General features: G+C 42.5%; 2 protein-coding genes across 3 annotated transcripts; one reads left to right on the top strand and one right to left on the bottom strand.

Annotated features, from left to right (window-relative positions):
- The first annotated feature begins 3343 nt into the window (after nucleotides 1-3343).
- On the top strand, nucleotides 3344-8139 carry LOC106585722 (RING finger and CHY zinc finger domain-containing protein 1). 2 transcript variants are annotated; one of them, XM_014172265.2, is made up of 9 exons: nucleotides 3344-3436; nucleotides 4289-4408; nucleotides 4531-4646; nucleotides 4832-4910; nucleotides 5226-5270; nucleotides 5603-5661; nucleotides 5830-5859; nucleotides 6012-6132; nucleotides 6411-8139. In XM_014172265.2, the coding sequence occupies exons 1-9, from the start codon at nucleotides 3386-3388 to the stop codon at nucleotides 6720-6722; spliced, it is 933 nt and encodes a 310-aa protein (XP_014027740.2). In that variant the 5' UTR covers nucleotides 3344-3385; the 3' UTR covers nucleotides 6723-8139. The 2 variants fall into 2 exon arrangements, with proteins under 2 accessions (XP_014027740.2, XP_045562916.1); XM_045706960.1 differs by having other exon boundaries at nucleotides 3388-3648.
- A 3929-nt stretch (nucleotides 8140-12068) lies between these two features.
- On the bottom strand, nucleotides 12069-21286 carry LOC106585369 (low-density lipoprotein receptor-related protein 2). Its single transcript, XM_045707075.1, has 21 exons — nucleotides 21181-21286; nucleotides 20847-21005; nucleotides 20419-20634; nucleotides 20054-20275; nucleotides 19527-19739; nucleotides 18675-18904; nucleotides 18266-18395; nucleotides 17939-18129; nucleotides 17620-17806; nucleotides 17201-17413; nucleotides 16879-17065; nucleotides 16413-16614; nucleotides 15930-16094; nucleotides 15565-15765; nucleotides 14717-15257; nucleotides 14512-14631; nucleotides 14198-14305; nucleotides 13875-14108; nucleotides 13244-13598; nucleotides 12997-13096; nucleotides 12069-12899 (listed from the first exon to the last, which is right to left on the bottom strand). Exons 1-21 carry the CDS (start codon nucleotides 21224-21226, stop codon nucleotides 12876-12878), a joined length of 4044 nt encoding a protein of 1347 aa, XP_045563031.1. The 5' UTR covers nucleotides 21227-21286; the 3' UTR covers nucleotides 12069-12875.
- Between the last annotated feature and the right edge of the window lie 224 nt (nucleotides 21287-21510).

Raw genomic sequence — 21510 nt, 5'->3', positions numbered from 1 at the left:
CTCCTATTACATTATGTTATACAATACATGCATGTTTGGTCAATCAAGTTCATATTTATATCAAAAAACAGTTTTTACATTAGCATGTGATGTTCAGAACTAGCATACCCACCGCAAACTTCCGGTGAATTTACTAAATTACTCACGATAAACGTTGACAAAAAACATAACAATTATTTTAAGAATTATAGATACAGAACTCCTTTATGCAATCGCGGTGTCAGATTTTAAAATAGCTTTTCGGTGAAAGCACATTTTGCAATATTCTGAGTACATAGCCCGGCCATCATGACTAGCTAATTTGACACCCACCAAGTTTGGCCCTCACCAAACTCAGATTTACTATAAGAAAAATTGGATTACCTTTGCTGTTCTTCGTCAGAATGCACTCCCAGGACTTCTACTTCAACAACAAATGTTGTTTTGGTTCGAAATAATCCATAGTTATATTGAAATAGCTCCGTTTTGTTTGTGCATTGAGGTCACTATCCGAAGGGTGACGTGCGGGCGCATTTCGTGACAAAGAAAATTCTAAATATTCCATTACCGTACTTCGAACAAATTGTCAGACAGGGCACTTCCTGTATAGATTCTTCTCAGGTTTTGGCCTGCCATATGAGTTCTGTTATACTCACAGACACCATTCAAACAGTTTTAGAAACTTTAGAGTGTTTTCTATCCAAATCTACTAATTATATGCATATTCTAGTTTCTGGGCAGGAGTAGTAACCAGATTAAATCGGGTACGTTTTTTATCCGGCCGTGAAAATACTGCCCCCATCCCAAACAGGTTTAAGAGTGTGCTCCTAATCTCAGCTTGTTACCTGTATAAAAGACACCTGGGAGCCAGAAATCTTTCTGATTGAGAGGGGGTCAAATACTTATTTCCCCATTAAAATGCAAATCAATTTATAACATTTTTGACGTGTTTTTCTGGATTTTTTTGTTGTTATTCTGTCTCTCACTGTTCAAATAAACCTACCATTAAAATTATAGACTGATAATTTCTTTGTCAGTGGGCAAACGTACAAAATCAGCAGGGATCAAATACTTTTTTCCCTCACTGTACATATTCTTATTCATTCCTTTACACTTGTGTGTATAAGGTAGTTGTTGTGAAATTGTTAGGTTAGATTACTTGTTAGATATTACTGCATGGTCTGAACTAGAAGCACAAGCATTTTGCTACACTCGCATTAACATCTGCTAATCATTTGTATGTGACAAATAAAATTTGATTTGATTCATGAAGCTGATTGAGAGAATACCAATAGTATGCAAAGCTGTCATCAAGGCAAATGGTGGCTACTTTAAAGTGTGTGTGTGTGTGTGTGTGTGTGTGTGTGTGTGTGTGTGTGTGTGTGTGTGTGTGTGTGTGTGTGTGTGTGTGTGTGTGTGTGTGTGTGTGTGTGTGTGCGTGTGTGCGTGCGTGCGTGTGTGACTGTAGGTTCATTGGTTGGTTTATTTAATTTAAAATATTATGTAAAAGAGACATTTTGTCCTGATGTAAAAATCAGAGATCTTGAATTAGTGTTGCCCATCCACACAGAGCTTACATATGAGCTTTACATGGCCCATTTCAGCAGCTATCTCTGCTATCCCCCACCGCATAGGGAAATTTATTCTCATCTTGATCTGGGTCGTGTTTCTAGCCTGCAGCGGACACACTCTGAACTGTGACAACACATTCAAGTAGCAATGTGCCACAAACAATTAGTAAACAACTGTAATACAGAATGACATTCTGTACTAACCTCTGGTTAACTCTTAAGAGTACAGTTGACTTGATGCAGAGGGCATGTTTGGGACAGGACATGGAAATATCTATGTTATTTCTTGGTTTCTGGGTAAGAAAAGACAATGCGGAAATTATATTATGATTGATGGTTCCATTGAGGAATGTTTTCTGTGAAAGTGGCCATGGATATGCAGCACTGGGCTGTCAATGGCCCAGTATATGCCTTAGAATTACATTTATATTCTATATTATATTACGTGGTGTTGAAAAGACAGCTCCGACATTCAGCCAGTTCTAGAAATCTCACCGATAAAGACACATTTTACCACAATAGGTTATCATCACACTTTGTAAGTAGCCTAGCTGACTAAGAAAGGGAACATGGAGTATTTTATCTCATAGGCCTTCACCAGGAAGACTAGCGGGAATCAACTAAACTACTGCACATTGCAACGTAAATCATTTCTATGATTTGATGTGCATATGATATGTATACTCTTCCAGTCTCTTTTCCTAAAAGAAAATAGCACAGGATTGCAATGTAAATGTCCTTATAATCCATCTGACTGCATATTTGAAGACATGACATATGAGGATGCAGTGAGATACCCGATGGGTTGGACGATACTTTTCTCGTCAATCCTGTTGAAAAAACATATACTTAAAAAATGGAAATCCAATCCTCCATCCTTAACACAATGGACAGGTCAAATGCTTTATTATCTAAATGTTGAAAGTGTGTGGGCGACAGAGAGAAACAAAATGAGGCAGTTTGAGGCCATGTTGCGAAGAGTGATGCGGGTGCTGGAGATGGGGGTGTGAGTAGGTGGGTCTGGGCAGAGGTGATGTTGTGGATATTTGTGTGCATCTGTATGTTGTCGTTTGTATGCGTATGTTTTGTATTGTTTAAAAAAAGCATGATGATTTTGAGTATGCGTTATTAGTAATAAACATCACACACTCTTTGAATCCGTTGCACACTGAATGTAGCAGGTAGAAATGTCATGTCATTAGAGTTTAGGGACTGTAAAGAGCTAATACAGAATTTAGCTACAACACAACTCTATTCTTTTGGATCTCCACTGTCCAGATGGAAAATCTGGGCCTAATCTTAGCGTTAGCATGTACTATACGGTTGATGTCCCTTGGTGGCCTATGATAATAAGTAAACAGTGCCCCCTTGTGGCAGCACACCACTACTTTCTGAAGCAAATTGATTTTCTGATACAACAAAACAGCTGGCCTATCACACGTTAGAAGGGTTAAATTGTTATTTTGTTGGAGGAAAACCTGACTAATTGTGTTGCCTGTACTGAACAATTGGGTTGCCCGCACCAAGTTATTTTCATGAGGGTTGCAACCAGAGCGGTTGCAGGGTCATAGCTTGAAGGGATTTTGTAAAATGAACATCAAAAGTAGATTTTTGTATTTTATTTTCGATATCCCTAACTCGTTTCCTAACCTTAACCTGCATAAATTCTCCTAACTTGCTACGAAAAGTCAAATCTGAAGTTAATTTGATCCGGTTTGCAGCCAGCGTTGCAGACAGTAGCGCCATGAGCGCCCCTCCAGCGCGTTAGGTGGCAGTAATGCGCTCACGAGCTGCTCATAAGAGAAAATAAAGAACAAACAGTCGTAAATGGAAAAATGGCTGCTCCTGTTGGATGTGATCACTACGTACGCAGCTGTTTTTTGAAAGTGAGAAATTGTTTTTATTTCTACGAGATATTAAGACTGTTATTGATTGTCTTATTCATGTTTCCTGCTTTATAATAGCTAACGTGGTTTGCACAGTCATACCAGACCTATAAACATAGCTAGCACGTTTGGTTGCTGGCTAAATTGCTAACGTTAACTGTCTGAAGAGGACATTGAAATATGTTAGGTCATGAATCGGGAATTGTATAGTTGTAAGTATTGTTTTTGCATTTTAAATTAATGTAACATTAGTTTGCTTGGTGTCATTCGTATATAGCTAGCAATGCTATCTATCTGAATAACGTTAGCTAGCGATCGGCTTGTCATGGTCTTAAATCAATGGTTTGTCAGCTAACGTTACTGTAAATTCATGTATGCACATGAGCAGAATGTTCAGCTAAGTTACATCATAGAAGTATAATTCTTTGTATGGTTAACATCTATCATCATGAAGAAGAGGCAACCCTGAGGTTGCTGTCACAGGGTTGGGACTACCAAGTACCATGATCACCAACAACTGTCAGTCAAACGAATGTAATAATAAATTACATTTGTAAAGCGCTTTTGATTATACAAGAATAATGTCAAAGTGTATAAAATAAAAGTACAACTTTTTACATTTTTTTTTAATATATAACCATATCATAAAAGCAACAATCAAAGTATTGGAGGAAGGGTAGACCAGCTGAAGAGTCTTAAGGCCTGCTTTAAAAGAGCCAACAGTCTGAACAGCTCTGAGATTGTCAGGAAGGAGTTCCAAAGGAATGGTGCGTGGAAGAAAAAGGCACGGTCTCCCATGGAATGTGTTGGTTTGTTTCTCAAGCCCTGCCCAAACTTGTTTATGTCCCCCAGGCTCCATGTTGTGGTAAAGCGTATGTTTGTCGCCTGTGTCATGATGCTGAAGAGGACCATCAAATGGACCGCTTCCTGGTCAAAGAGGTGCAGTGCTCAGTCTGCAACACAGTACAGCAGGTAATTCTGTTAGAGGGGAACTGTTGTCAGTCTCTGAGTCCCATCTATACTGTTCATTCAACATATCAATATGGTCCCATTGTTTGTCCCATTTAATTTCTTACATCTGGTTCTTCTTTCAGGCACAAAAAACCTGCCAGGAGTGTAATGTTACATTTGGGGACTATTACTGTGATATCTGTCACCTGTTTGATAAAGACAAGAAGCAGTATCACTGTCAGCCCTGTGGAATATGCAGGTGAGTAACTCTGTCCTGTTGTTTGACATATACATCCATATATAGTTCACCCAAGTTCATCAGCTGATATGTCTGACCAGCTTCTGACCTCTAGCATATTTTAGATTTCCATTTTATTTGCGAATATTGGTGTCTTAAAACACTTGAATAGCATATCAAATATGTATGGTTATGTACTCCTGCAGGATTGGACCAAGGGAGAAATACTTCCACTGTCAGAAGTGCAATCTCTGTTTAGCCAGTGATCTACGAGGAAATCACAAGGTGATTGCCAACCTCCACTATGACCCTTATTATATTTGTCGCTGGTCTGTAAATTGTCAATTCCATGGTAATGGAATTACGCTGAGTCTCAGATTTTTCACTTTCAAATATATACCAAACAAAATATTGATTTCAAAGTTTAGCAAACCGTACAACTCTAAAATCAATGGTTTTTGTTTGGCATATATATTTATGTGAAAATTCTGAGTCTCAGCGTGATTACGTTACCATGGAATTGCTCCAATACAATTCTGCTAATGCCATGGCTCTTGTCTTTCACTTGATTTATCTGTACAATACTTTTTTTTGTTTCAGTGTGTTGAAAATGTTTCAAGACAGAACTGCCCAGTGTGTATGGAGGTAAGTTAATGAATAGTAAGATCAGTTAAATGATTGCTGTGCATTTCACTTTTATTATGTTGTTTAGTATACACTGAGTGTACAAAACATTAAGAACACCTGCTCTTTTATGACAGACTGACCAGGTGAATCCAGGTGAAAGCTATGATCCCTTATTGATGTCACTTGTCAAATCTGCTAAATATTAGGAAGGTTTTCCTAATGTTTGGTATACTCAGTGTACAATATTGTTTTATAGGAATTCACAACCTGTATTTGGCAATTTCATAAGTACTTTTCCTCATACAGTTTATAATCAATACATACATAATGTTTTGTCCTCTCTAACTAAGGATATGCACACATCAAGAATAGGAGCTCACGTTCTTCCGTGTGGCCATCTTCTACACAAGTATGACATTTCATTAGCCTATATGACCCCCCCTCAAAAAAATTGCATTGATGCCACTGTTAATCTGATGGCTGATACAGCAGGTGCATTAGTGGAGTCTTACTTACTCTTGTCTTCTGGTCTATGGAACGATTTTTAGAATGTTCACTGGTTTTCTTTGTTTTTCAGAACTTGCTTTGATGACATGGTCCGAACTGGGTAATGTCCCTATTCCTTTTCAAATATTGTGCTACTAATCATATATGAATCCTAATTACTTTAAATAACTTATAAATCATATAATCTGCATGACTTTCATATAAGCGGTGACCTGTGTGACCAGGAATATTGCCTCTATATTTCCTCTTCAGTGCGTATCGCTGCCCACTCTGTATGCACTCGGCCTGGAATATGGAGGACTCCTGGGAGCAGATGGACAAAGATATGGCTCAGTCACCCATGCCCACTGAATACCAGGATGCCATTGTAAAGGTATGACACGCATGTATTCACTTTGAATGTGAAATGGAACTTTACAACAAACAAAAAAACATGCTGAACTCTTGTGGTCCCTTGTGTTCTGGGATCCTGTGACTACCCTGATCTGGTGTAGATTTACATTGGTTTATTTAATGGGAGTCACTTCAAGCTTGTATATTTGGATATGAGGGATATTTAAACTTCCTTTTTGAAGTTTCAGTAGTAAGCATTACTTCTGCTTCATGACACGGTTTGCTCAGCCTTTCCTTTCTCTTTTTCCCTAACTGTAGATCATATGTAATGACTGCCAAACCCACTGTACAGTGCCTTTTCATGTTCTGGGAATGAAGTGCAGTGGCTGTGGGTCTTACAACACAGCACAGGATGGGGGACTGATACAGCAACTCCAGGAGCCACAGCAACTCCAGGAGCCACAGCAACTCCAGGAGCCACAGCAACTCCAGGAGCCACAGCAACTCCAGGAGCCACAGCAACTCCAGGAGCCACAGCAACTCCAGGAGCCACAGCCCCAAGAGCCACAGCCCCAAGAGCCACAGCCCCAAGAGCCACAGCCCCAAGAGCCCCAGTCCCCAGAACCATAGAATTAGAATATCTATAATTATAATTCTATGGAGAAAACATTAGGAGTCCACCCCATAGTTATCTCTCTGCTCCACCCTACTTCCCCAGTCTACACAGACTTAACTATACTATCCACATCTTTCCCAACGTTGCTCTGCCAAGAGTACAGTTAGTCATGCCTGGGTTCCAGAACCTGGTTCCAGGTACTTGGGGTCCTAAACTTTTATCCACAGTCTAGTGTGTTGTACAGCAGTTTTGGGATTGAATTTCTGTTATTACATACCCATTAAAAAGCCATTGCTGTTGAACTATTTGTTTCTCAGATAAAAAGCCAGCAGAAGAGAATTGTGAAGGAGGAATTTATTTTTTTATAGATTCTCCGGTACCTTTTGTATACTTTTTAGCCAGTAGTTCTGAAAGTAGAACTCGCTAGCCAAAAGTGATCCCCGAAAATTGCGCACTGCGTGACGTGCAGATATGTGCACCAGATCATTGCTCTCTGCTGTGTTTGGTGAGCCATTGGTCCCGCCCTGCAACCTCATTGGATAACGCTGGGCAGACCTCTTGTTGGCTGTCACTCAAATGTGAGGGGCTGAAGCTTATTGACTAGAACTCAAATTGCTAGGCGGTTGGCCCACTTGGGAGGGAAATGGATGGAAAATGGAGTGGAACAGCTTCAAGAAAACAGTTGCTTTCAAACTAGGGATTTCGTGGCTAATTAAGGTAAGACAGTAATACTGCTCCTAGATTATGCATGTATGAACTATACATTGACACATTCAGTCCAAAGTGAGAGGTTTAAAAAATACTTTCTTAGTCGCCAAAGTACCGGAGCATGTCTTTAATGTGGAAATCAGATGCCTATAAAATATAATATAGTCAGCCACACAATTTATTTTCCCATTTTGTCCCAAGTTGGAATGGATTCATATTTGTCAATAACGCTTTCACAAAATGTGTTTATATATAAAAAAAAAATGTGGGGATATGTTTTGTGATGAGTTTGCCAATGTTTGAGCGGCTTTGCATGTCTAAAAGCCTAACTAAATGTTTTAGACTGACATTTTACAATAGTAATGGGATTTAATGTTTATTTGTAAAACTCGGGTATTTAAAAAATATTTTATATACTGTGTAACATCAAATCGTGTTCATTCCATGTATGAGCTGAATATACATTTTACTTAGTCCTGTGGATTATCATGAATAACACATGTATGTAAATTATTGAATAAATACTGCAGTTAGACAATGGCTGTTGGCAACTATATCTCACTCCATGCTTAACTCATATTGTTGGTACTGTTGCTCAAACAAAGGAGAGAAGTGGAGTATGAAAATATTGCATCTGTATTGCCATTGGTGTCATTTATTGATGCAGGTGTTGGGATGCAGTGACATTTTAATGTAACTAATAATAAATACCCATGATTGTGACGAATGTAATTTCAGATTTGCGTTAGTTATCCCAAAATAAATAGTGAATAGTGGTTCTTTATCAAAACACATGCAATTAACATTCTGTGAAATGTATAGAAAGCCCAACAAATTATACAAATTTATAGTCTAATACAGACCGGAAACATGGGGGGGGGGATAATTATTGCCTGCTTTTGTATAAGCTTTGAATGTTATCTCCTGGTAGGAACTAGCTGAGGGCTGGTTATGTATACAGTAAAGCAAACTGGCACCGCAGACGTGATGCCGTCAGTGGTTCCCAGTAGAACTGGCTGCTGTGTTAGTACTGAAGAGACTGGGGGAGGAATGGGCCCAATGATATGTGGGGCTGGGGGAGTTGTGCCCACATGGAATTCTTGGAACGTGATTATGTCAGTGACTGACGGCAGAGCTGTTGTGCCACCATCAGAAGTCAGACTAGGAGAATCAGTCACTGCGATGATGACTGGGTGTTGTGAAGAAGACTCCTTTTCTGGGCATTTTATTAAATCCGCTGATTCATGAAAGATGGTGCCGGAGAGGATGCCGGCCGTTTTATTGGCTCTTTTCGTTTCTTCGCATTGTTTGTAACTTATTTTGTACATAATGTTGCTGCTACTGTCTCTTATGACCGAAAAGAGCTTCTGGACATCAGAACAGTGATTACTCACCTCGAATTGGACGAATAATTTTTATTTTAATGAGTTGGACGGTAAGGATATACTCAACACCTGAACAGGCCCTCATCCCTGTCATTCGCTGGAGAAAGAAACAGATTTCACGGAAAGAGATCGGGGTCCCTTGTGAGGATCAGGCGAAGACTAGCAAATCTCCCTTTGCCATCTGTACTGTTAGCCAACGTTTAATCGCTGGAAAATAAATGGGACAAACTGAAAGCACGTACGCTACCTTTAAAAGTTTGGGGTCACTTAGAAATGTCCCTGTTTTTTTAAGAAAAGCAACAACAAAAAATTGTCCATTTAAAATAACATCAAATTGATCAGAAATGTTGTAAATGAGTATTGTGGCTGGAAACGACAGATTTTTTTTTGTGGAATATCTACATCGGTTTAAAGAGGCCCATTATCAGCAACCATCACTCCTGTGTTCCAGTGGCACGTTGTGTTAGCTAATCCAAGTTTATCATTTGAAAAGGCTAATTAATCATTAGAAAACCCTTTTTCAATTGTGTTAGCACAGCTGAAAACTGTTGTGCTGATTTAAAGAAGCAATAAATCTGTCCTTTAGACTAGTAGAGTATCTAGAGCATCAGCTTTTGTGGGTTTGTTTACTGGCTCAAAATGGCAAGGAACAAAGACCTTTCTTCTGAAACTCATGTCTATTCTTGTTCTGAGAAATTAAGGCCATTCCATGTGACAAATTGCCAAGAAACTGAAGATCTTGTACAATGCTGTGTACTACTCCCTTCACAGAACAGCGCAAACTGGCTCTAACCAGAATAGAAAGAGGAGTGGGAGGCCCCGGTGCACAACTGAGCAATAGGACAAGTACTGGGGGTTGCCGTCGGGGGTACGCCAAAAAGACGCCTCACAAGTCCTCAACTGGCAGCTCATTAAATAGTACCCGCAAAACACCAGTCTGAATGTCAACAGTGAAGAGGTGACTCCGGGATGCTGTCCAGTGTCTGTGTTCTTTTGCCCATCTTAATCTTTTCTTTTTATTTGCCAGTCTGAGATATAGCCTTTTCTTTGGGTTGCTGGCCTTCAAGGCAGATTTGCACAGATTTACACACTCTTCATTGTTGACGTTGAGACTGGTGTTTTGCGGGTACTATGTAATGAAGCTGCCAGTTGAGGACTTGTGAGGCGTCTATTTGGCGTACCCCCAACGGCAAACCCCAGTTTGGGTATACCTGCTGTAGACCACACTATCTACCTACAGAGTTTTCATCTGTATTTTTCGTAGCTGTCTACATACCACCACAGACCAATGCTGGCACTAAAACCGCACTCCATGAGCTGTATACAACCATAAGGAAACAGGAAAACGCTCTTCCAGAGGCGGCGCTCTTAGTGGCCGGGGACTTTAATGCAGGGAAACTTAAATCAGTCTTACCTAATTTCTATCAACATGGTAAATGTGCAACCAGAGGGGAAAAAACTCGAGACCACCTTTACTCCACACACAGAGACGTGTACAAAGCTCTCCCTTGCCCTCCATTTGGCAAATCTGACCATAATTCTATCCTCCTGATTCCTGCTTACAAGCACAAATTTAAGCAGGAAGCACCAGTTACTTGGTCTTTAAAAAAGTGGTCTGATGAAGCAGATACTAAACTACAGGAATGTTTTGCTAGCACAGAATGGAGTACACCACCACAGTCACTGCCTTCATGCTTTGATGACGTCATCCCCACAGTGACTGTACGTACATACCCCAACCAGAAGCCATGGATTACAGGCATCATTCACACTGAGCTAAAGGGTAGAGCTGCCGCTTTCAAGGAGCGGAACTCTAACCCGGAAGCTTATAAGAAATCCCGCTATGCCCTCCGACGAACCATCAAACCGGCAAAGCCTCAATACAGGACTAAGATCGAATCGTACTACACCGGTTCTGACACTCGTCGGATGTGGCAGGGCTTGCAAACGATTACAGACTACAAAGGGAAGCAAAGCCGAGAGCTGCCCAGTGACACAAGCCTACCAGACGAGCTAAATAACTTCTATGCTCACTTCGAGGAGGCAAGTATCATTGAAACATGCATGAGAGCATCAGCTGTTCCGGACGACTGTGATCACGCTCTCCGCAGCCGATGTGAGTAAGACCTTTAAACAGGTTAACATTCACAAGGCCACAGGGCCAGACGGATTACCAGGACGTGTGCTCCGAGCATGCGCTGACCAACTGGCAAGTGTCTTCACTGACATTTTCAAACTCTCCCTGTCTGAGTCTGTAATACCAACATGTTTCAAGCAGACCACCATAGTCCCTGTGCCCAAGAACACTAAGGTAACCTGCCTAAATGACTTCCGACCGGTAGCACTCACGTCCATGAAATGCTTTGACTCACATCAACACCATTATCCCAGAAACCCTAGACCCACTCCAATTTGCATAACGCCCCAACAGATCCACAGATGATGCAATCTCTATTGCACTCCACAGTGCCCTTTCACACCTGGACAAGAGGAACACCTATGTGAGAATGCTATTCATTGAGCGCTGAGCTGTAGTCAACACCATATTGCCCTCAAAGGTCATCACTAAGCTAAGGACCCTGGGACTAAACACCTCCCTCTGCAACTGGATCCTGGACTTCCTGACGGCCGCCCCCAGGTGGTAAGGGTAGGTAACAACGCATCCACTATGCTGATCCTCAACACAGGGGCGCGTGCTCAGTCCCCTCCTGTACTCCCTGTTCACTCATGACTGCATGGCCAGGCACGACTCCAACACCATAATTAAGTTTGCCGATGACACAACAGTGGTAGGCCTGATCACCGACAATGATGAGACAGACTATAGAGAGGAGGTCAAGCCAGGAAGTCTTGGCGGTTCCAAACTTCTTCCATTTAAGAATGATGGAGGCCACTGTTTTCCTGGGGACCTTCAATGTAGCAGAACTTCTTTGGTACCCTTCCCCAGATCTGTGCCTTGACACAATCCTGTCTCTGCGCTCTACAGACAATTCCTTCGACCTCATGGCTTGGTTTTTGCTCTGAGATGCACTGTCAACTGTGGGACCTTATATAGACAGGTGTGTGCCTTTCCAAATCATGTCCAATCAATTGAATTTACCACAGGTGGACTCCAATCAAGTTGTAGAAACAGCTCAAGGATGATCAATAGAAACAGGATGCATCTGATCTCAATTTCAAGTCTCATAGCAAAGGGTCTGAATACATATTTAATTTATATTTTTAATTTGTGTGATTGATGAGGAACATTTAATCCATTTTAGAATAAGGCTGTAACGTAACATGTGGAAAAAGTCAAGGGGTCTGCATACTTTCCGAATGCACTGTAGATAAAATCATATTTCACCACAGGAATGTTCAATTTCAATATGTGGTTACCAAATCCAGAGACTAGATGAGAAATCAGTAACTGAAGCATCGATTGGCACATTAAATAGAAAAGACCACCATGTCGCTCAAGGCTACAAACTAATTTCAGAATCATAAGCCTTTAAAAGTAATTCCAAAATATAATTTTAAACCAAGTAGTTTGGGTCCTGGATGCAGATTAGCTGAAACAGCATTTCAGCCGTGTTTGTCAATATACCACCGGTACGACGCAAGAAAAATGTATACCCCTTGACTTATTCTACATTTTGTAACGTTACAGCCCTTACTCAAAATGGATTCTCACCCATCTATACACCTGATGAAAGTGAGAAATTTAGAGCACATTTGCATAAATATTCAGTCAATACTTTGTAGGCGATTACAGCTGCGAATCATTCTAGGTACTTCTAAGAGCTTCCACACCTTGATTGTGCAACTTTTGCCCATTCAAGCACCGTCACAGGTTGATCATTGCAAGAGAACCATTTTCAGGTCCTGCGTTAAGTTCACTCTGCCACTCAGGAACAGTCTTGGTAAGCAACTCAGATTTGGCCTCGTTTTTGGTCATCTCCCATGGTCTGGTGGAAAGCAGACTAGGTGTTCCCCATAGGATGTTGCCTGTGCTTAGCACCATTTTCCCCAGCCTGAAACTTCCCAGTCATTAACAAATTACATATGAATAGAAAGAGGCTGCTGATAAATTAGTTAATCCACAGACGACACCAGTTCCTGTGAAATAAAAGCAAACAAACGTATGAAGCAAAACATCCACTTATGTTTTCAATCAACTGCTTTAATAAAAATACAGTATAACAGCCTACTGTACCTCTGCAAAGTCACTGTTGGGTGAAGGTTGTGTAGAGGGAGCTTCTTCATGTTTCTCCAGCTCAGTCATACTAGTCTGCTTTGCCACAGGGTTGGCTCTCCTGGGAATAGATAAGGTGACTATAATCTCAATCTTGACAAAGTGGCTAAACGTCAGAAAGGATTCTGAAACACCACGAGAACAGATCAATATTGTGGAGACATTAAGGGGGAAGACCTACAGTATCAAGCAGTTTGGTATGGTGTACCTTGTGTTTGCAGTCTTCCTCTTAACCACCGCAGCGAGGACACTGATAACAACAATCCCAGCACAGAGGCCTACGGCCCCATAGATGAGTGGGCCTTGCATAGTCTTGGTGAGCTGGTCTTGGCAGGAGTCTCCACTGTAGCCTAAACCACAGGCACAGGAGATGCCCCCATTCGTTTCCACACACTCCCCATTCCCATTGCAGCGCTTTTCACTACACTGCTGGGCATCGAGGTTTCTCACCAGCCAACTGTTGTCCAGAGAGGTGGAGCCAGGATCTGCAGATATAGGAAAGCTGGGACTGGGAGGCTGGGTTGGGGCTTTGGCCTTGACAGACTTCCCTTTGAGATAGACACCTGAGACAATGGGGAATACATAAGACCAGATTGTTTTCAAATGAGTTTAAGTTATGACAGCGATTCTCAAGAGGTGCACATTTGTTTTTTCCCTTAGCACTACACACCAGATTTTAATAATGACATGTAAACACTGGTGTGGTCCCCAAGACCAGGATTGGGGAATGCGGAGTAGGAGCTAAAAATCTTTGTAATTGAACTGTGATAATCTTTGCTTCAGCCCATAACAAATGGGAAAGGGAAGATTGAAACATTGATAATGGAAAGAGGACTCGCAGTTCTCATCTGAAGTGTCAGAGCAGTCAGGATGTCCGTCACAGAACTTCTCCAGGGGGAAGCATGTGTGCCCGTCCAGACAGGGTCTACTTCCAGCTGGGCAGTGCTGGTCTGCGGCGCAGTGTGTTGCATTGACTGGCCAATGGTCATGGGCACACCTACAGGTCCTACCACCAGGACGAGCCAGACACAAGTGACTGCAATCTCCATTCCCATCTGAGCAGAGGTTGGAGCCTGGAAATGGATGAGAAAAAGTAAAGGTTGAAAAGTCATCTCAGTAAATGATCGAGTAGTGGATTGTGTGAAAATGTGTCCTTTCTTACCCATCTGGCTGGACTTGCTGTACGCCTTCAAACTGACAACTTCAGTGTTTACCTCAAACCAAAGCTTCTCAGTCAGTAGATCATCTCTATACCAAACTTTGGTTGTGTCTGAAACATTTATTAGGAACATGTACATGATAAACTCAACATACATGATAATCCAAAACCATGGTGAAACGACTTGTTCAGCAACCATTATACTTGTTAGTGCTACTTTGGTTAATGACTAAACAGAGCCACCTACTAACCACAGTAAGACATAACATAGCACTAAGTTCTGGTGGAAGCAGCAGTTTAAAAATAATTCACATTACCACTGTCTGTCACCCAGAGGAGCATGCCGTTGTTGAGTGCAAATGCAGTCAGGCCATCCCCAGTCTTAAACTCCTTGTATCCAGTACCATCAACTCTGACAGAGCCAATCACCCCATAACCTAGAACATAAACTTGTTGATAGAAAATAAAGTATTACCTCACCACAAACTTCCCCCCTCCATCTATAAACAATGGGTTCCTCACCGATGTCAGCCCAGTAGATCTCATTGCCCTTGTTGGAGAAAGTCAGGGAGGTGGGCTGAAGAGCATCCTTCCACACCGGAGCACGCTTCACCCCATCCATGTGAGCACACTCCACCTGAGCGCCTTCCCCCTGCTTGGCCAGGTTGGTAAAACAGAGTCTTCCACTGAGTGGGTGAAGCGCTATGGACTCCAGACTTCCAATATCCTGAATTAACACAGCAGTGTGTTCCCCACTGGAAGAGGTGACCTGCAGCCGTGGCTGCTTGGTGCTACTCCAGTATACGCTGAGGGTTATCCAGTCTAGAGCCAGGGCTGTAACTGTGTCCCCTTTGAGTTGCAGGAACTGGCCGCGAGGCACCAAGCCTGTCTCCTTCAGCTTGAAGAGGACTACAGACGATTGGCCGGAGTCAGCTAGGTACAGAGTCTGATCTTTCAGGGTGTAATCCAACATCGCTGCCTCGTTGACATTGGGGAGAGGTAGAGCGAGGTGCTCCGGCCAGCTCTTCAGACCCACAGCACTGTGCATGGTCTGCAGGTAGATCTAAAAAAAATATAAGTGTCGAATTACAAGGTGGAGAATCTTTGTGCTTATTCCTGAATTGCACACAAATGGCAAGGAAAGTTAACAGGGCTTCCACAGCCTTTCAAAGCTCAGGTTATTACTGACAGCTTTTGTGAAGGTAACCAAGCATACCTAAACTTTATTTTAGCTGCCATGTATACTGAAATAAAACTCAATTCAAATTAGAAGACACACTTGATTATTTCACACAATATGTACCTAGTGGCATTGAATATAGTGCAGTACCAAGTGAAAATGGGTAAACCTGCAGTGGCCAGAGTCATACCTGTGTGACAACAGTTGGCGAGAGCACCAAGAGGAAGGCAGAGTTAATCAGGTTGGAGCAGGTGAGGCCTTCCTCAGCTAGGAGCAGACCAGAGGGACACTTGCAGACCCCTTTGGGGCCCGGGCCCAACACACACAGGTGAGAGCAACGAAGGTTCTCACAGGGACTCTCAGTGCTTGTCTGCAGAAGTGGATGAATGATCTGCATCCCAGATTGACATCCAAATCATTAAGCATACATCAAAAAGGAAAAGAGGTTCCTTGTGTAATTACAGCAAACCCATTAAATTCTGCAATCTTATTTAGGCAAAATTAACAAATGGTTTACATAATGCATGCATTTAAATTGGGGGCTAGTATACTTGCCTTCAGCCCAAAAGGTTGTCCAGGTCGTTTGAGTAGCACTTTGCGGTTCTTTCCAGTGATTTTATGAGCCCTTTGAATAGTTCTCCTCCTGGTGTCTGACCAGCAGAGCAGGTCATTGTAAACTGTGACAGAGAACGGGTTGGTGGTCTCCATCATCTGCAGAAGCTTCAGGAGTGAAAGGAACAGATAGATGTTACAATATGCCTTTATCAAGGCCTGGGGTACTTAACTAACCCTGAGGTCCAGAACCTGCTGCTTTTGTGTTCTACTTGATCATTAATTGCACACGCCTGGTGTCCCATGTCTAAACCAGTCTGATTAGAGCAGAACAATGAGAAAAGCAGTGAAACTTGCGTCAAGATCCAGAGTTGAGTTGAGGGATCTAGGGTATCCAACCCATGTGCATTTAATTTCATGCACCTTGGCATACAGCAACACGCACTACAAGTCTGATCTAGTCATATGCAAACATTTCTATAGTACCTCAATGTCCCCGCCATCCAGGTTGGCTGAGCCGATGCACCGGAGCTTCTCGTCCGTCCAGTAGATCCTCTCCCCTAGTGTGTCCACAGCCAGACCGCCTGGCCAGCTGAGGCTGTGACTGACCACTACTCTCCTCTCAGACCCGTCCATTCCCGCCCGCTCAATCTTCGCCTCGTTACCAATCTCTGACCAGAACATGATCCTGCAATTAAAGCCAAAGCAATGTTATTTTATTATTGATTACTGACAGTAATGCATAAGCCATCAAAAAACATGATCCTATCATAGGACAGTAGTTACCCATCTCTAGGTGGAAACCAATTCAATAAGCAGAATCAATCAAGACTGTTTAGCCGCATGTATTAGTTCAGTCAACGTCGCCTTTCTCCAAATGTATACAAAATCACTAGAATAACAGATTGTTTGGGTGGGTGCTGTTTGTTACACCTAGAAAATAAATACTTGCCCCTTCTGTGGCAGGAGTGCCAGAGAGCGAGGTTGTTCGAAGTCCTCATCGAGGATGACTGTGTGATCCAGAGAGTTTGTGATGGTTGAGTTTAATCCAACAGCAATAATTCGACCACCTCCAATGCCGTCAATCCAGTACAGGTTTCTTCCTACCCAGTCAACAGCAATGCAATCAGATTTGATGCCTGTAGTGAGATTAAAAGGATTACGTTCGTTTTAGTTAACCCCAGTGAACACTGACCTGTGCTTTTTATAAAATGTGCCATTTTTACAGTTGCAGCCAGTTTTACAGATTCTCTCAGTTTAACCACACTACTAACCTTTGACAAGAGTTCCTCTCTTTTTCTGGTCTAGAGAGGACCACTTGATGCTCTCTGAATCCAGGCTGACCCAGAACACTTTCTGATCCCTCCAGTCATAGTCCAGGGACAGAATGGCTTTCTTAGCAGAGGACACCAGGACATCCAGACTGCTGCTTCTCAGCCCAAACAGGAATAGCTCAGTCTGCACAGAGGCCAGTAGGTAGGGCTCACCTGTGGGAAAACAAAGTGGGTTGTTATAGGCCTACTGTGTTAAATGCATAGGAGAGTACTTTCTCCAGGCAATACTCTGCATTCACAAATTCTGGTCACTTTCGTGCACAGTCTCCCTTAATTAAAAAAAAATATTTAAAGATGCCATCCAGCAGAGGGAATTTCCATAATTTGTCACTAAATCTGGATTTTTTTACTAATTTTACCTGCGATCTTGCAGCGGCGGCCATCAGATTCCAGCAGGTAACCAAGGTTGCAGTGACACTGGAAGGAGCCCTGGGCATTGACGCATAGGTGGCTGCAAACACCTGGTCTACCACCTTGACACTCATCAATATCAACACAGGACACTGCATCCTCTTGGAGTCGATAACCAGCCTTACAGCCACACCTCTAGATCGGAGAAAAATAGGGTCGTTAGAATGGGGTCACTCAGAAATCTAAAAGATAAAAACTGTACTTCAAGAAGCTTTGTAACAGTAGTTTTAGCAAACTACAACCCCCCCCCCCCCCCCAATTACTCACTGTTCCCTGTGGTGTGCTGTAACAGTTATGGGCACATTGGGCTTTGTCTGGACACTTGGCTTGGCAGTTGCCACCCTCGTCAGAACCATCAGCACAGTTTCTGACCTTGTTACACACCAGGGCTGTGTCCAAACACTGCCACGTACTACCACACTGGAACTGGTGAGAGGGGCATGTTGCTACCTGACCACCTGGGAACAAACACAACACCCAACTTACTCAATACAATCTCAGCTAAAGGTTTTTTTATTTGTATTTACTGTTACGGATTGTCACCACATACTAGTCAACAAATCATACATAGCTGAAATAACTTCAGATACCCACATCCTGCCTCATCACTTTCATCAGCACAGTCCTTTGTTCCATCACATCTCCATGATTTGGGCACACACTGGCTCTTAGATGTACAGGCCCACTGGAAATCACCACACTTCAATTGGACCACCTTGCAATTCTGAAAGAGAATTCAATATACTGTGTATTAGATCTAGGTTCTGATTTGTATCGCGAGGCAAAAGCACATTAGTATCCAACATCATTCAAAATCAATTGGGAGTCAAATGAATTCAGCTGTCTAGTCACATCTACATGCTCCAAATGCAGAAATTTCAAATATTATCTAGCCTGGGTGCCAATGTGTTCCTGCTCACTTGCCAACTCCTCATTCATTTGACATGCCAAACAAGGAATTGGCAAGAGCAGAAACATTTGCACCCAGCCTAAATATTCCCACCTTTTCATCAGAGCCATCATTACAGTCCTGCTCTCCATCACAGACCCACTCCTCCAGCAGGCACTCCTGGCTTTGTGGGCACCGGAGCTTGGTGGTGCACTGAGGGGGCTTGGTGCAGCTCTCCTCGTCAGACCGATCCCGACAGTCAGGATGCCCGTCACAGCGCATGCTTACGGATAAACACTGACCACTGGTGCAACGGAACTCACCACTATTGCAGCTCTCATCAGCTATGGGTCAAAGGGACATTTGAGTTTAACTTAGTTTGGGTCAGATAAAGTAAAACGATGGGAAACCGTGTGGTGTTTGGGCCACTATTGGAGTATTAACCATCATTTCTTTCAGCGAGCAAATCACATTTTATTGGTCTCACACATGTGTTTAGCAGATGTAGCCAAACACTTGTGCATCTAGTTCCAACAGCGCAGAAATACCCAACAATTTCACAACATACCCACAAATCTAAGTAAAGGAATTAAAAGTAAATTAATACTTGGACAAGCAATGTCAGAGCGGCTTAGACTACGATACAGTAGAAAAATATGAATTGCAGTATTGTACATATGAGATGAGTAATGCAAGATAAGTAAACATTGTAATAGTGACATTAAAGTGGCCAATGATTTCAAGTCTGTTTATAGGCAGCAGCCTCTGCTAGTGACAGCTATTTAACAGTCTCATGGCCTTGAGATAGAAGCCGTTTCAGTCCCTCGGTCCCCGCTTTGATGCACCTGTATGAACTACAATCCAATATTGTGCCAGGTCCACTTGAGCAGTCTCCCCCCCCTTCACATTTTAGGACTTAAAGTCAACATACTTCCAAGGAACTACTGAACTGGGGCTGAAACTTACCACAGTTGGCCTCATCAGTGCCATCCAGGCAGTCCCTCTCTCCATCACAGAGGAAGGTGTCTGGGAGGCAGCGGGTCTTGTCACAGTGGTGAGTACAGCCCTCCATGGGCTTCAGGCAGGCCATCTCATCAGAGCGGTCCTGACACTGGGCCACACCGTCACACACCTGCCGCTGGTCAATGCATTTCTTCCCATGTGCACACTGAAACTGGCCTGAACAAACAGTTCCATTTAAGTGCAATCAGTAACACTGATAAATGGTGACCTGTGAGGACCATTTCAAAGACAGATCGCTAAACATTCATACCATGCACAGTGGTCTACACAACCATGTTCTTTCTGTGTGTATGTGAGTAAATTCCAGTATGCTAGTTAGTGCAAAGTTTGTTACTTTAAGCAATTTAAGCACTAAAGAGCAGTATTGTCATGATGTACTGTACAATAAAACCAAGGGCAGGAATATTATTTTCAAAACTTCAAACTACTGTTCATATATATTTTTTCATTATCACTGACAATTTTCTTACCACGTTCACATTCTAATATACACTCTTCCTCATCCGAGCCATCCTTACAGTCCGCCTCTCCATCGCATACATGGTTGTAAAGAACACAATCAATCCTGTCCCGGCATGGTTTAGTGCCAAAGGGACACTTGAGGGGTGCTGGTGCAGACATGGTGGTATTCCCATTGTTGCCATCCTCAGCAACATTGTGATGATTTTTAAGATAATCAGTGGAGTCTGAATCTAGGGATAGGGTGAAATACTGACCTTACTACCAGAAGAAGGCAAAAATAAACATCACATCTTTCAACTTCTGTAAGCTATAAATAAGGATGATCATGGTTTCAAAACTCAACTAAAGGCAAGTGACACTGAGGGGGCATTACCGCAGTTGGCCTCGTCAGTGCCGTCCAGGCAGTCCCTCTCTCCATCACAGAGGAAGGTGTCTGGGAGGCAGCGGGTCTTGTTGTCACAGGGGTGAACACAGCCCTCCATGGGATTCATGCAGTCCAACTCATCAGAGCGGTCCTGACACTGGGCCACACCATCACACACCTGCCACTGGTCAATGCATTTCTTCCCATGGGCACACAGAAACTGGCCTACGTGGATGATGAAACACTTCAAGTGTTATGCACAGACAGATTGAAAGCATGCATTTGACTCAATAGATCTTGGATAACTACTTTGAATACTTTAAAATAGACCCTTTCCTGATTTAACACAGTAAAATTGATGAAAGCAATGGAGTAGAAACCATTTCTTCATAGATATGAATGGATGCATTTGACAAGGTACTCAAACAGGGCCCTACCATTATTGCATGCAACAGTGCAGTCCTCCTCATCAGAACCATCCCTACAGTCGGCTTCTCCGTCGCACACGTGTTGGTGGAGTAAACACTCAGATCCATCCTTGCAAGGTTTGGTGCCCAGGTTGCAGTTCAATGGCGTCTGCGCTGCTGCACTCAATACTGTTTGGAAAAAGTAGGGCACAACAAAAATCATACATTCAGTCTATAAGTTTAAGATGTAAATATGAGATGGTCTGAAGTAAGACACTCAAGGGAATTCAAGATAATTATTTTTCAGTAAATACAGCAATGTGAACTGTGATTATTCACATCCATTTCAGTATAACTATCTCACCTGTGATTACCAAAATTGCTATACACAGAAGCAAACAGAAAGCCATGCCTGATTAATGCAAGTGGACCAAATAACACAAGAGATCAGGTCAAGGATTTTATAATGATACCAATTGAACCATCAGTGAGGGGGGAGGAGCAGTAGGCCAATTTGTCAAGTGTGGGAGCATTTCAATTTCCATTGCATACTCCTCACATCCTCTCTCTTTGCCTCCGTATCAAAACCCATTGGATGAGAAAGCCAGAGGTCCATCCCCTCTGAACTTCTCCTCCAATGGCAATTCAGAAGGAGATGAGGAGAGAGGACGTGAGGAGTATGCAATTGAGATTG

This window comes from Salmo salar, chromosome ssa24, assembly GCF_905237065.1.
Source record: "Salmo salar chromosome ssa24, Ssal_v3.1, whole genome shotgun sequence".
Taxonomy (NCBI): Eukaryota; Metazoa; Chordata; class Actinopteri; order Salmoniformes; family Salmonidae; genus Salmo; species Salmo salar.
This window is presented reverse-complemented; position numbering and strand designations above follow the sequence as displayed.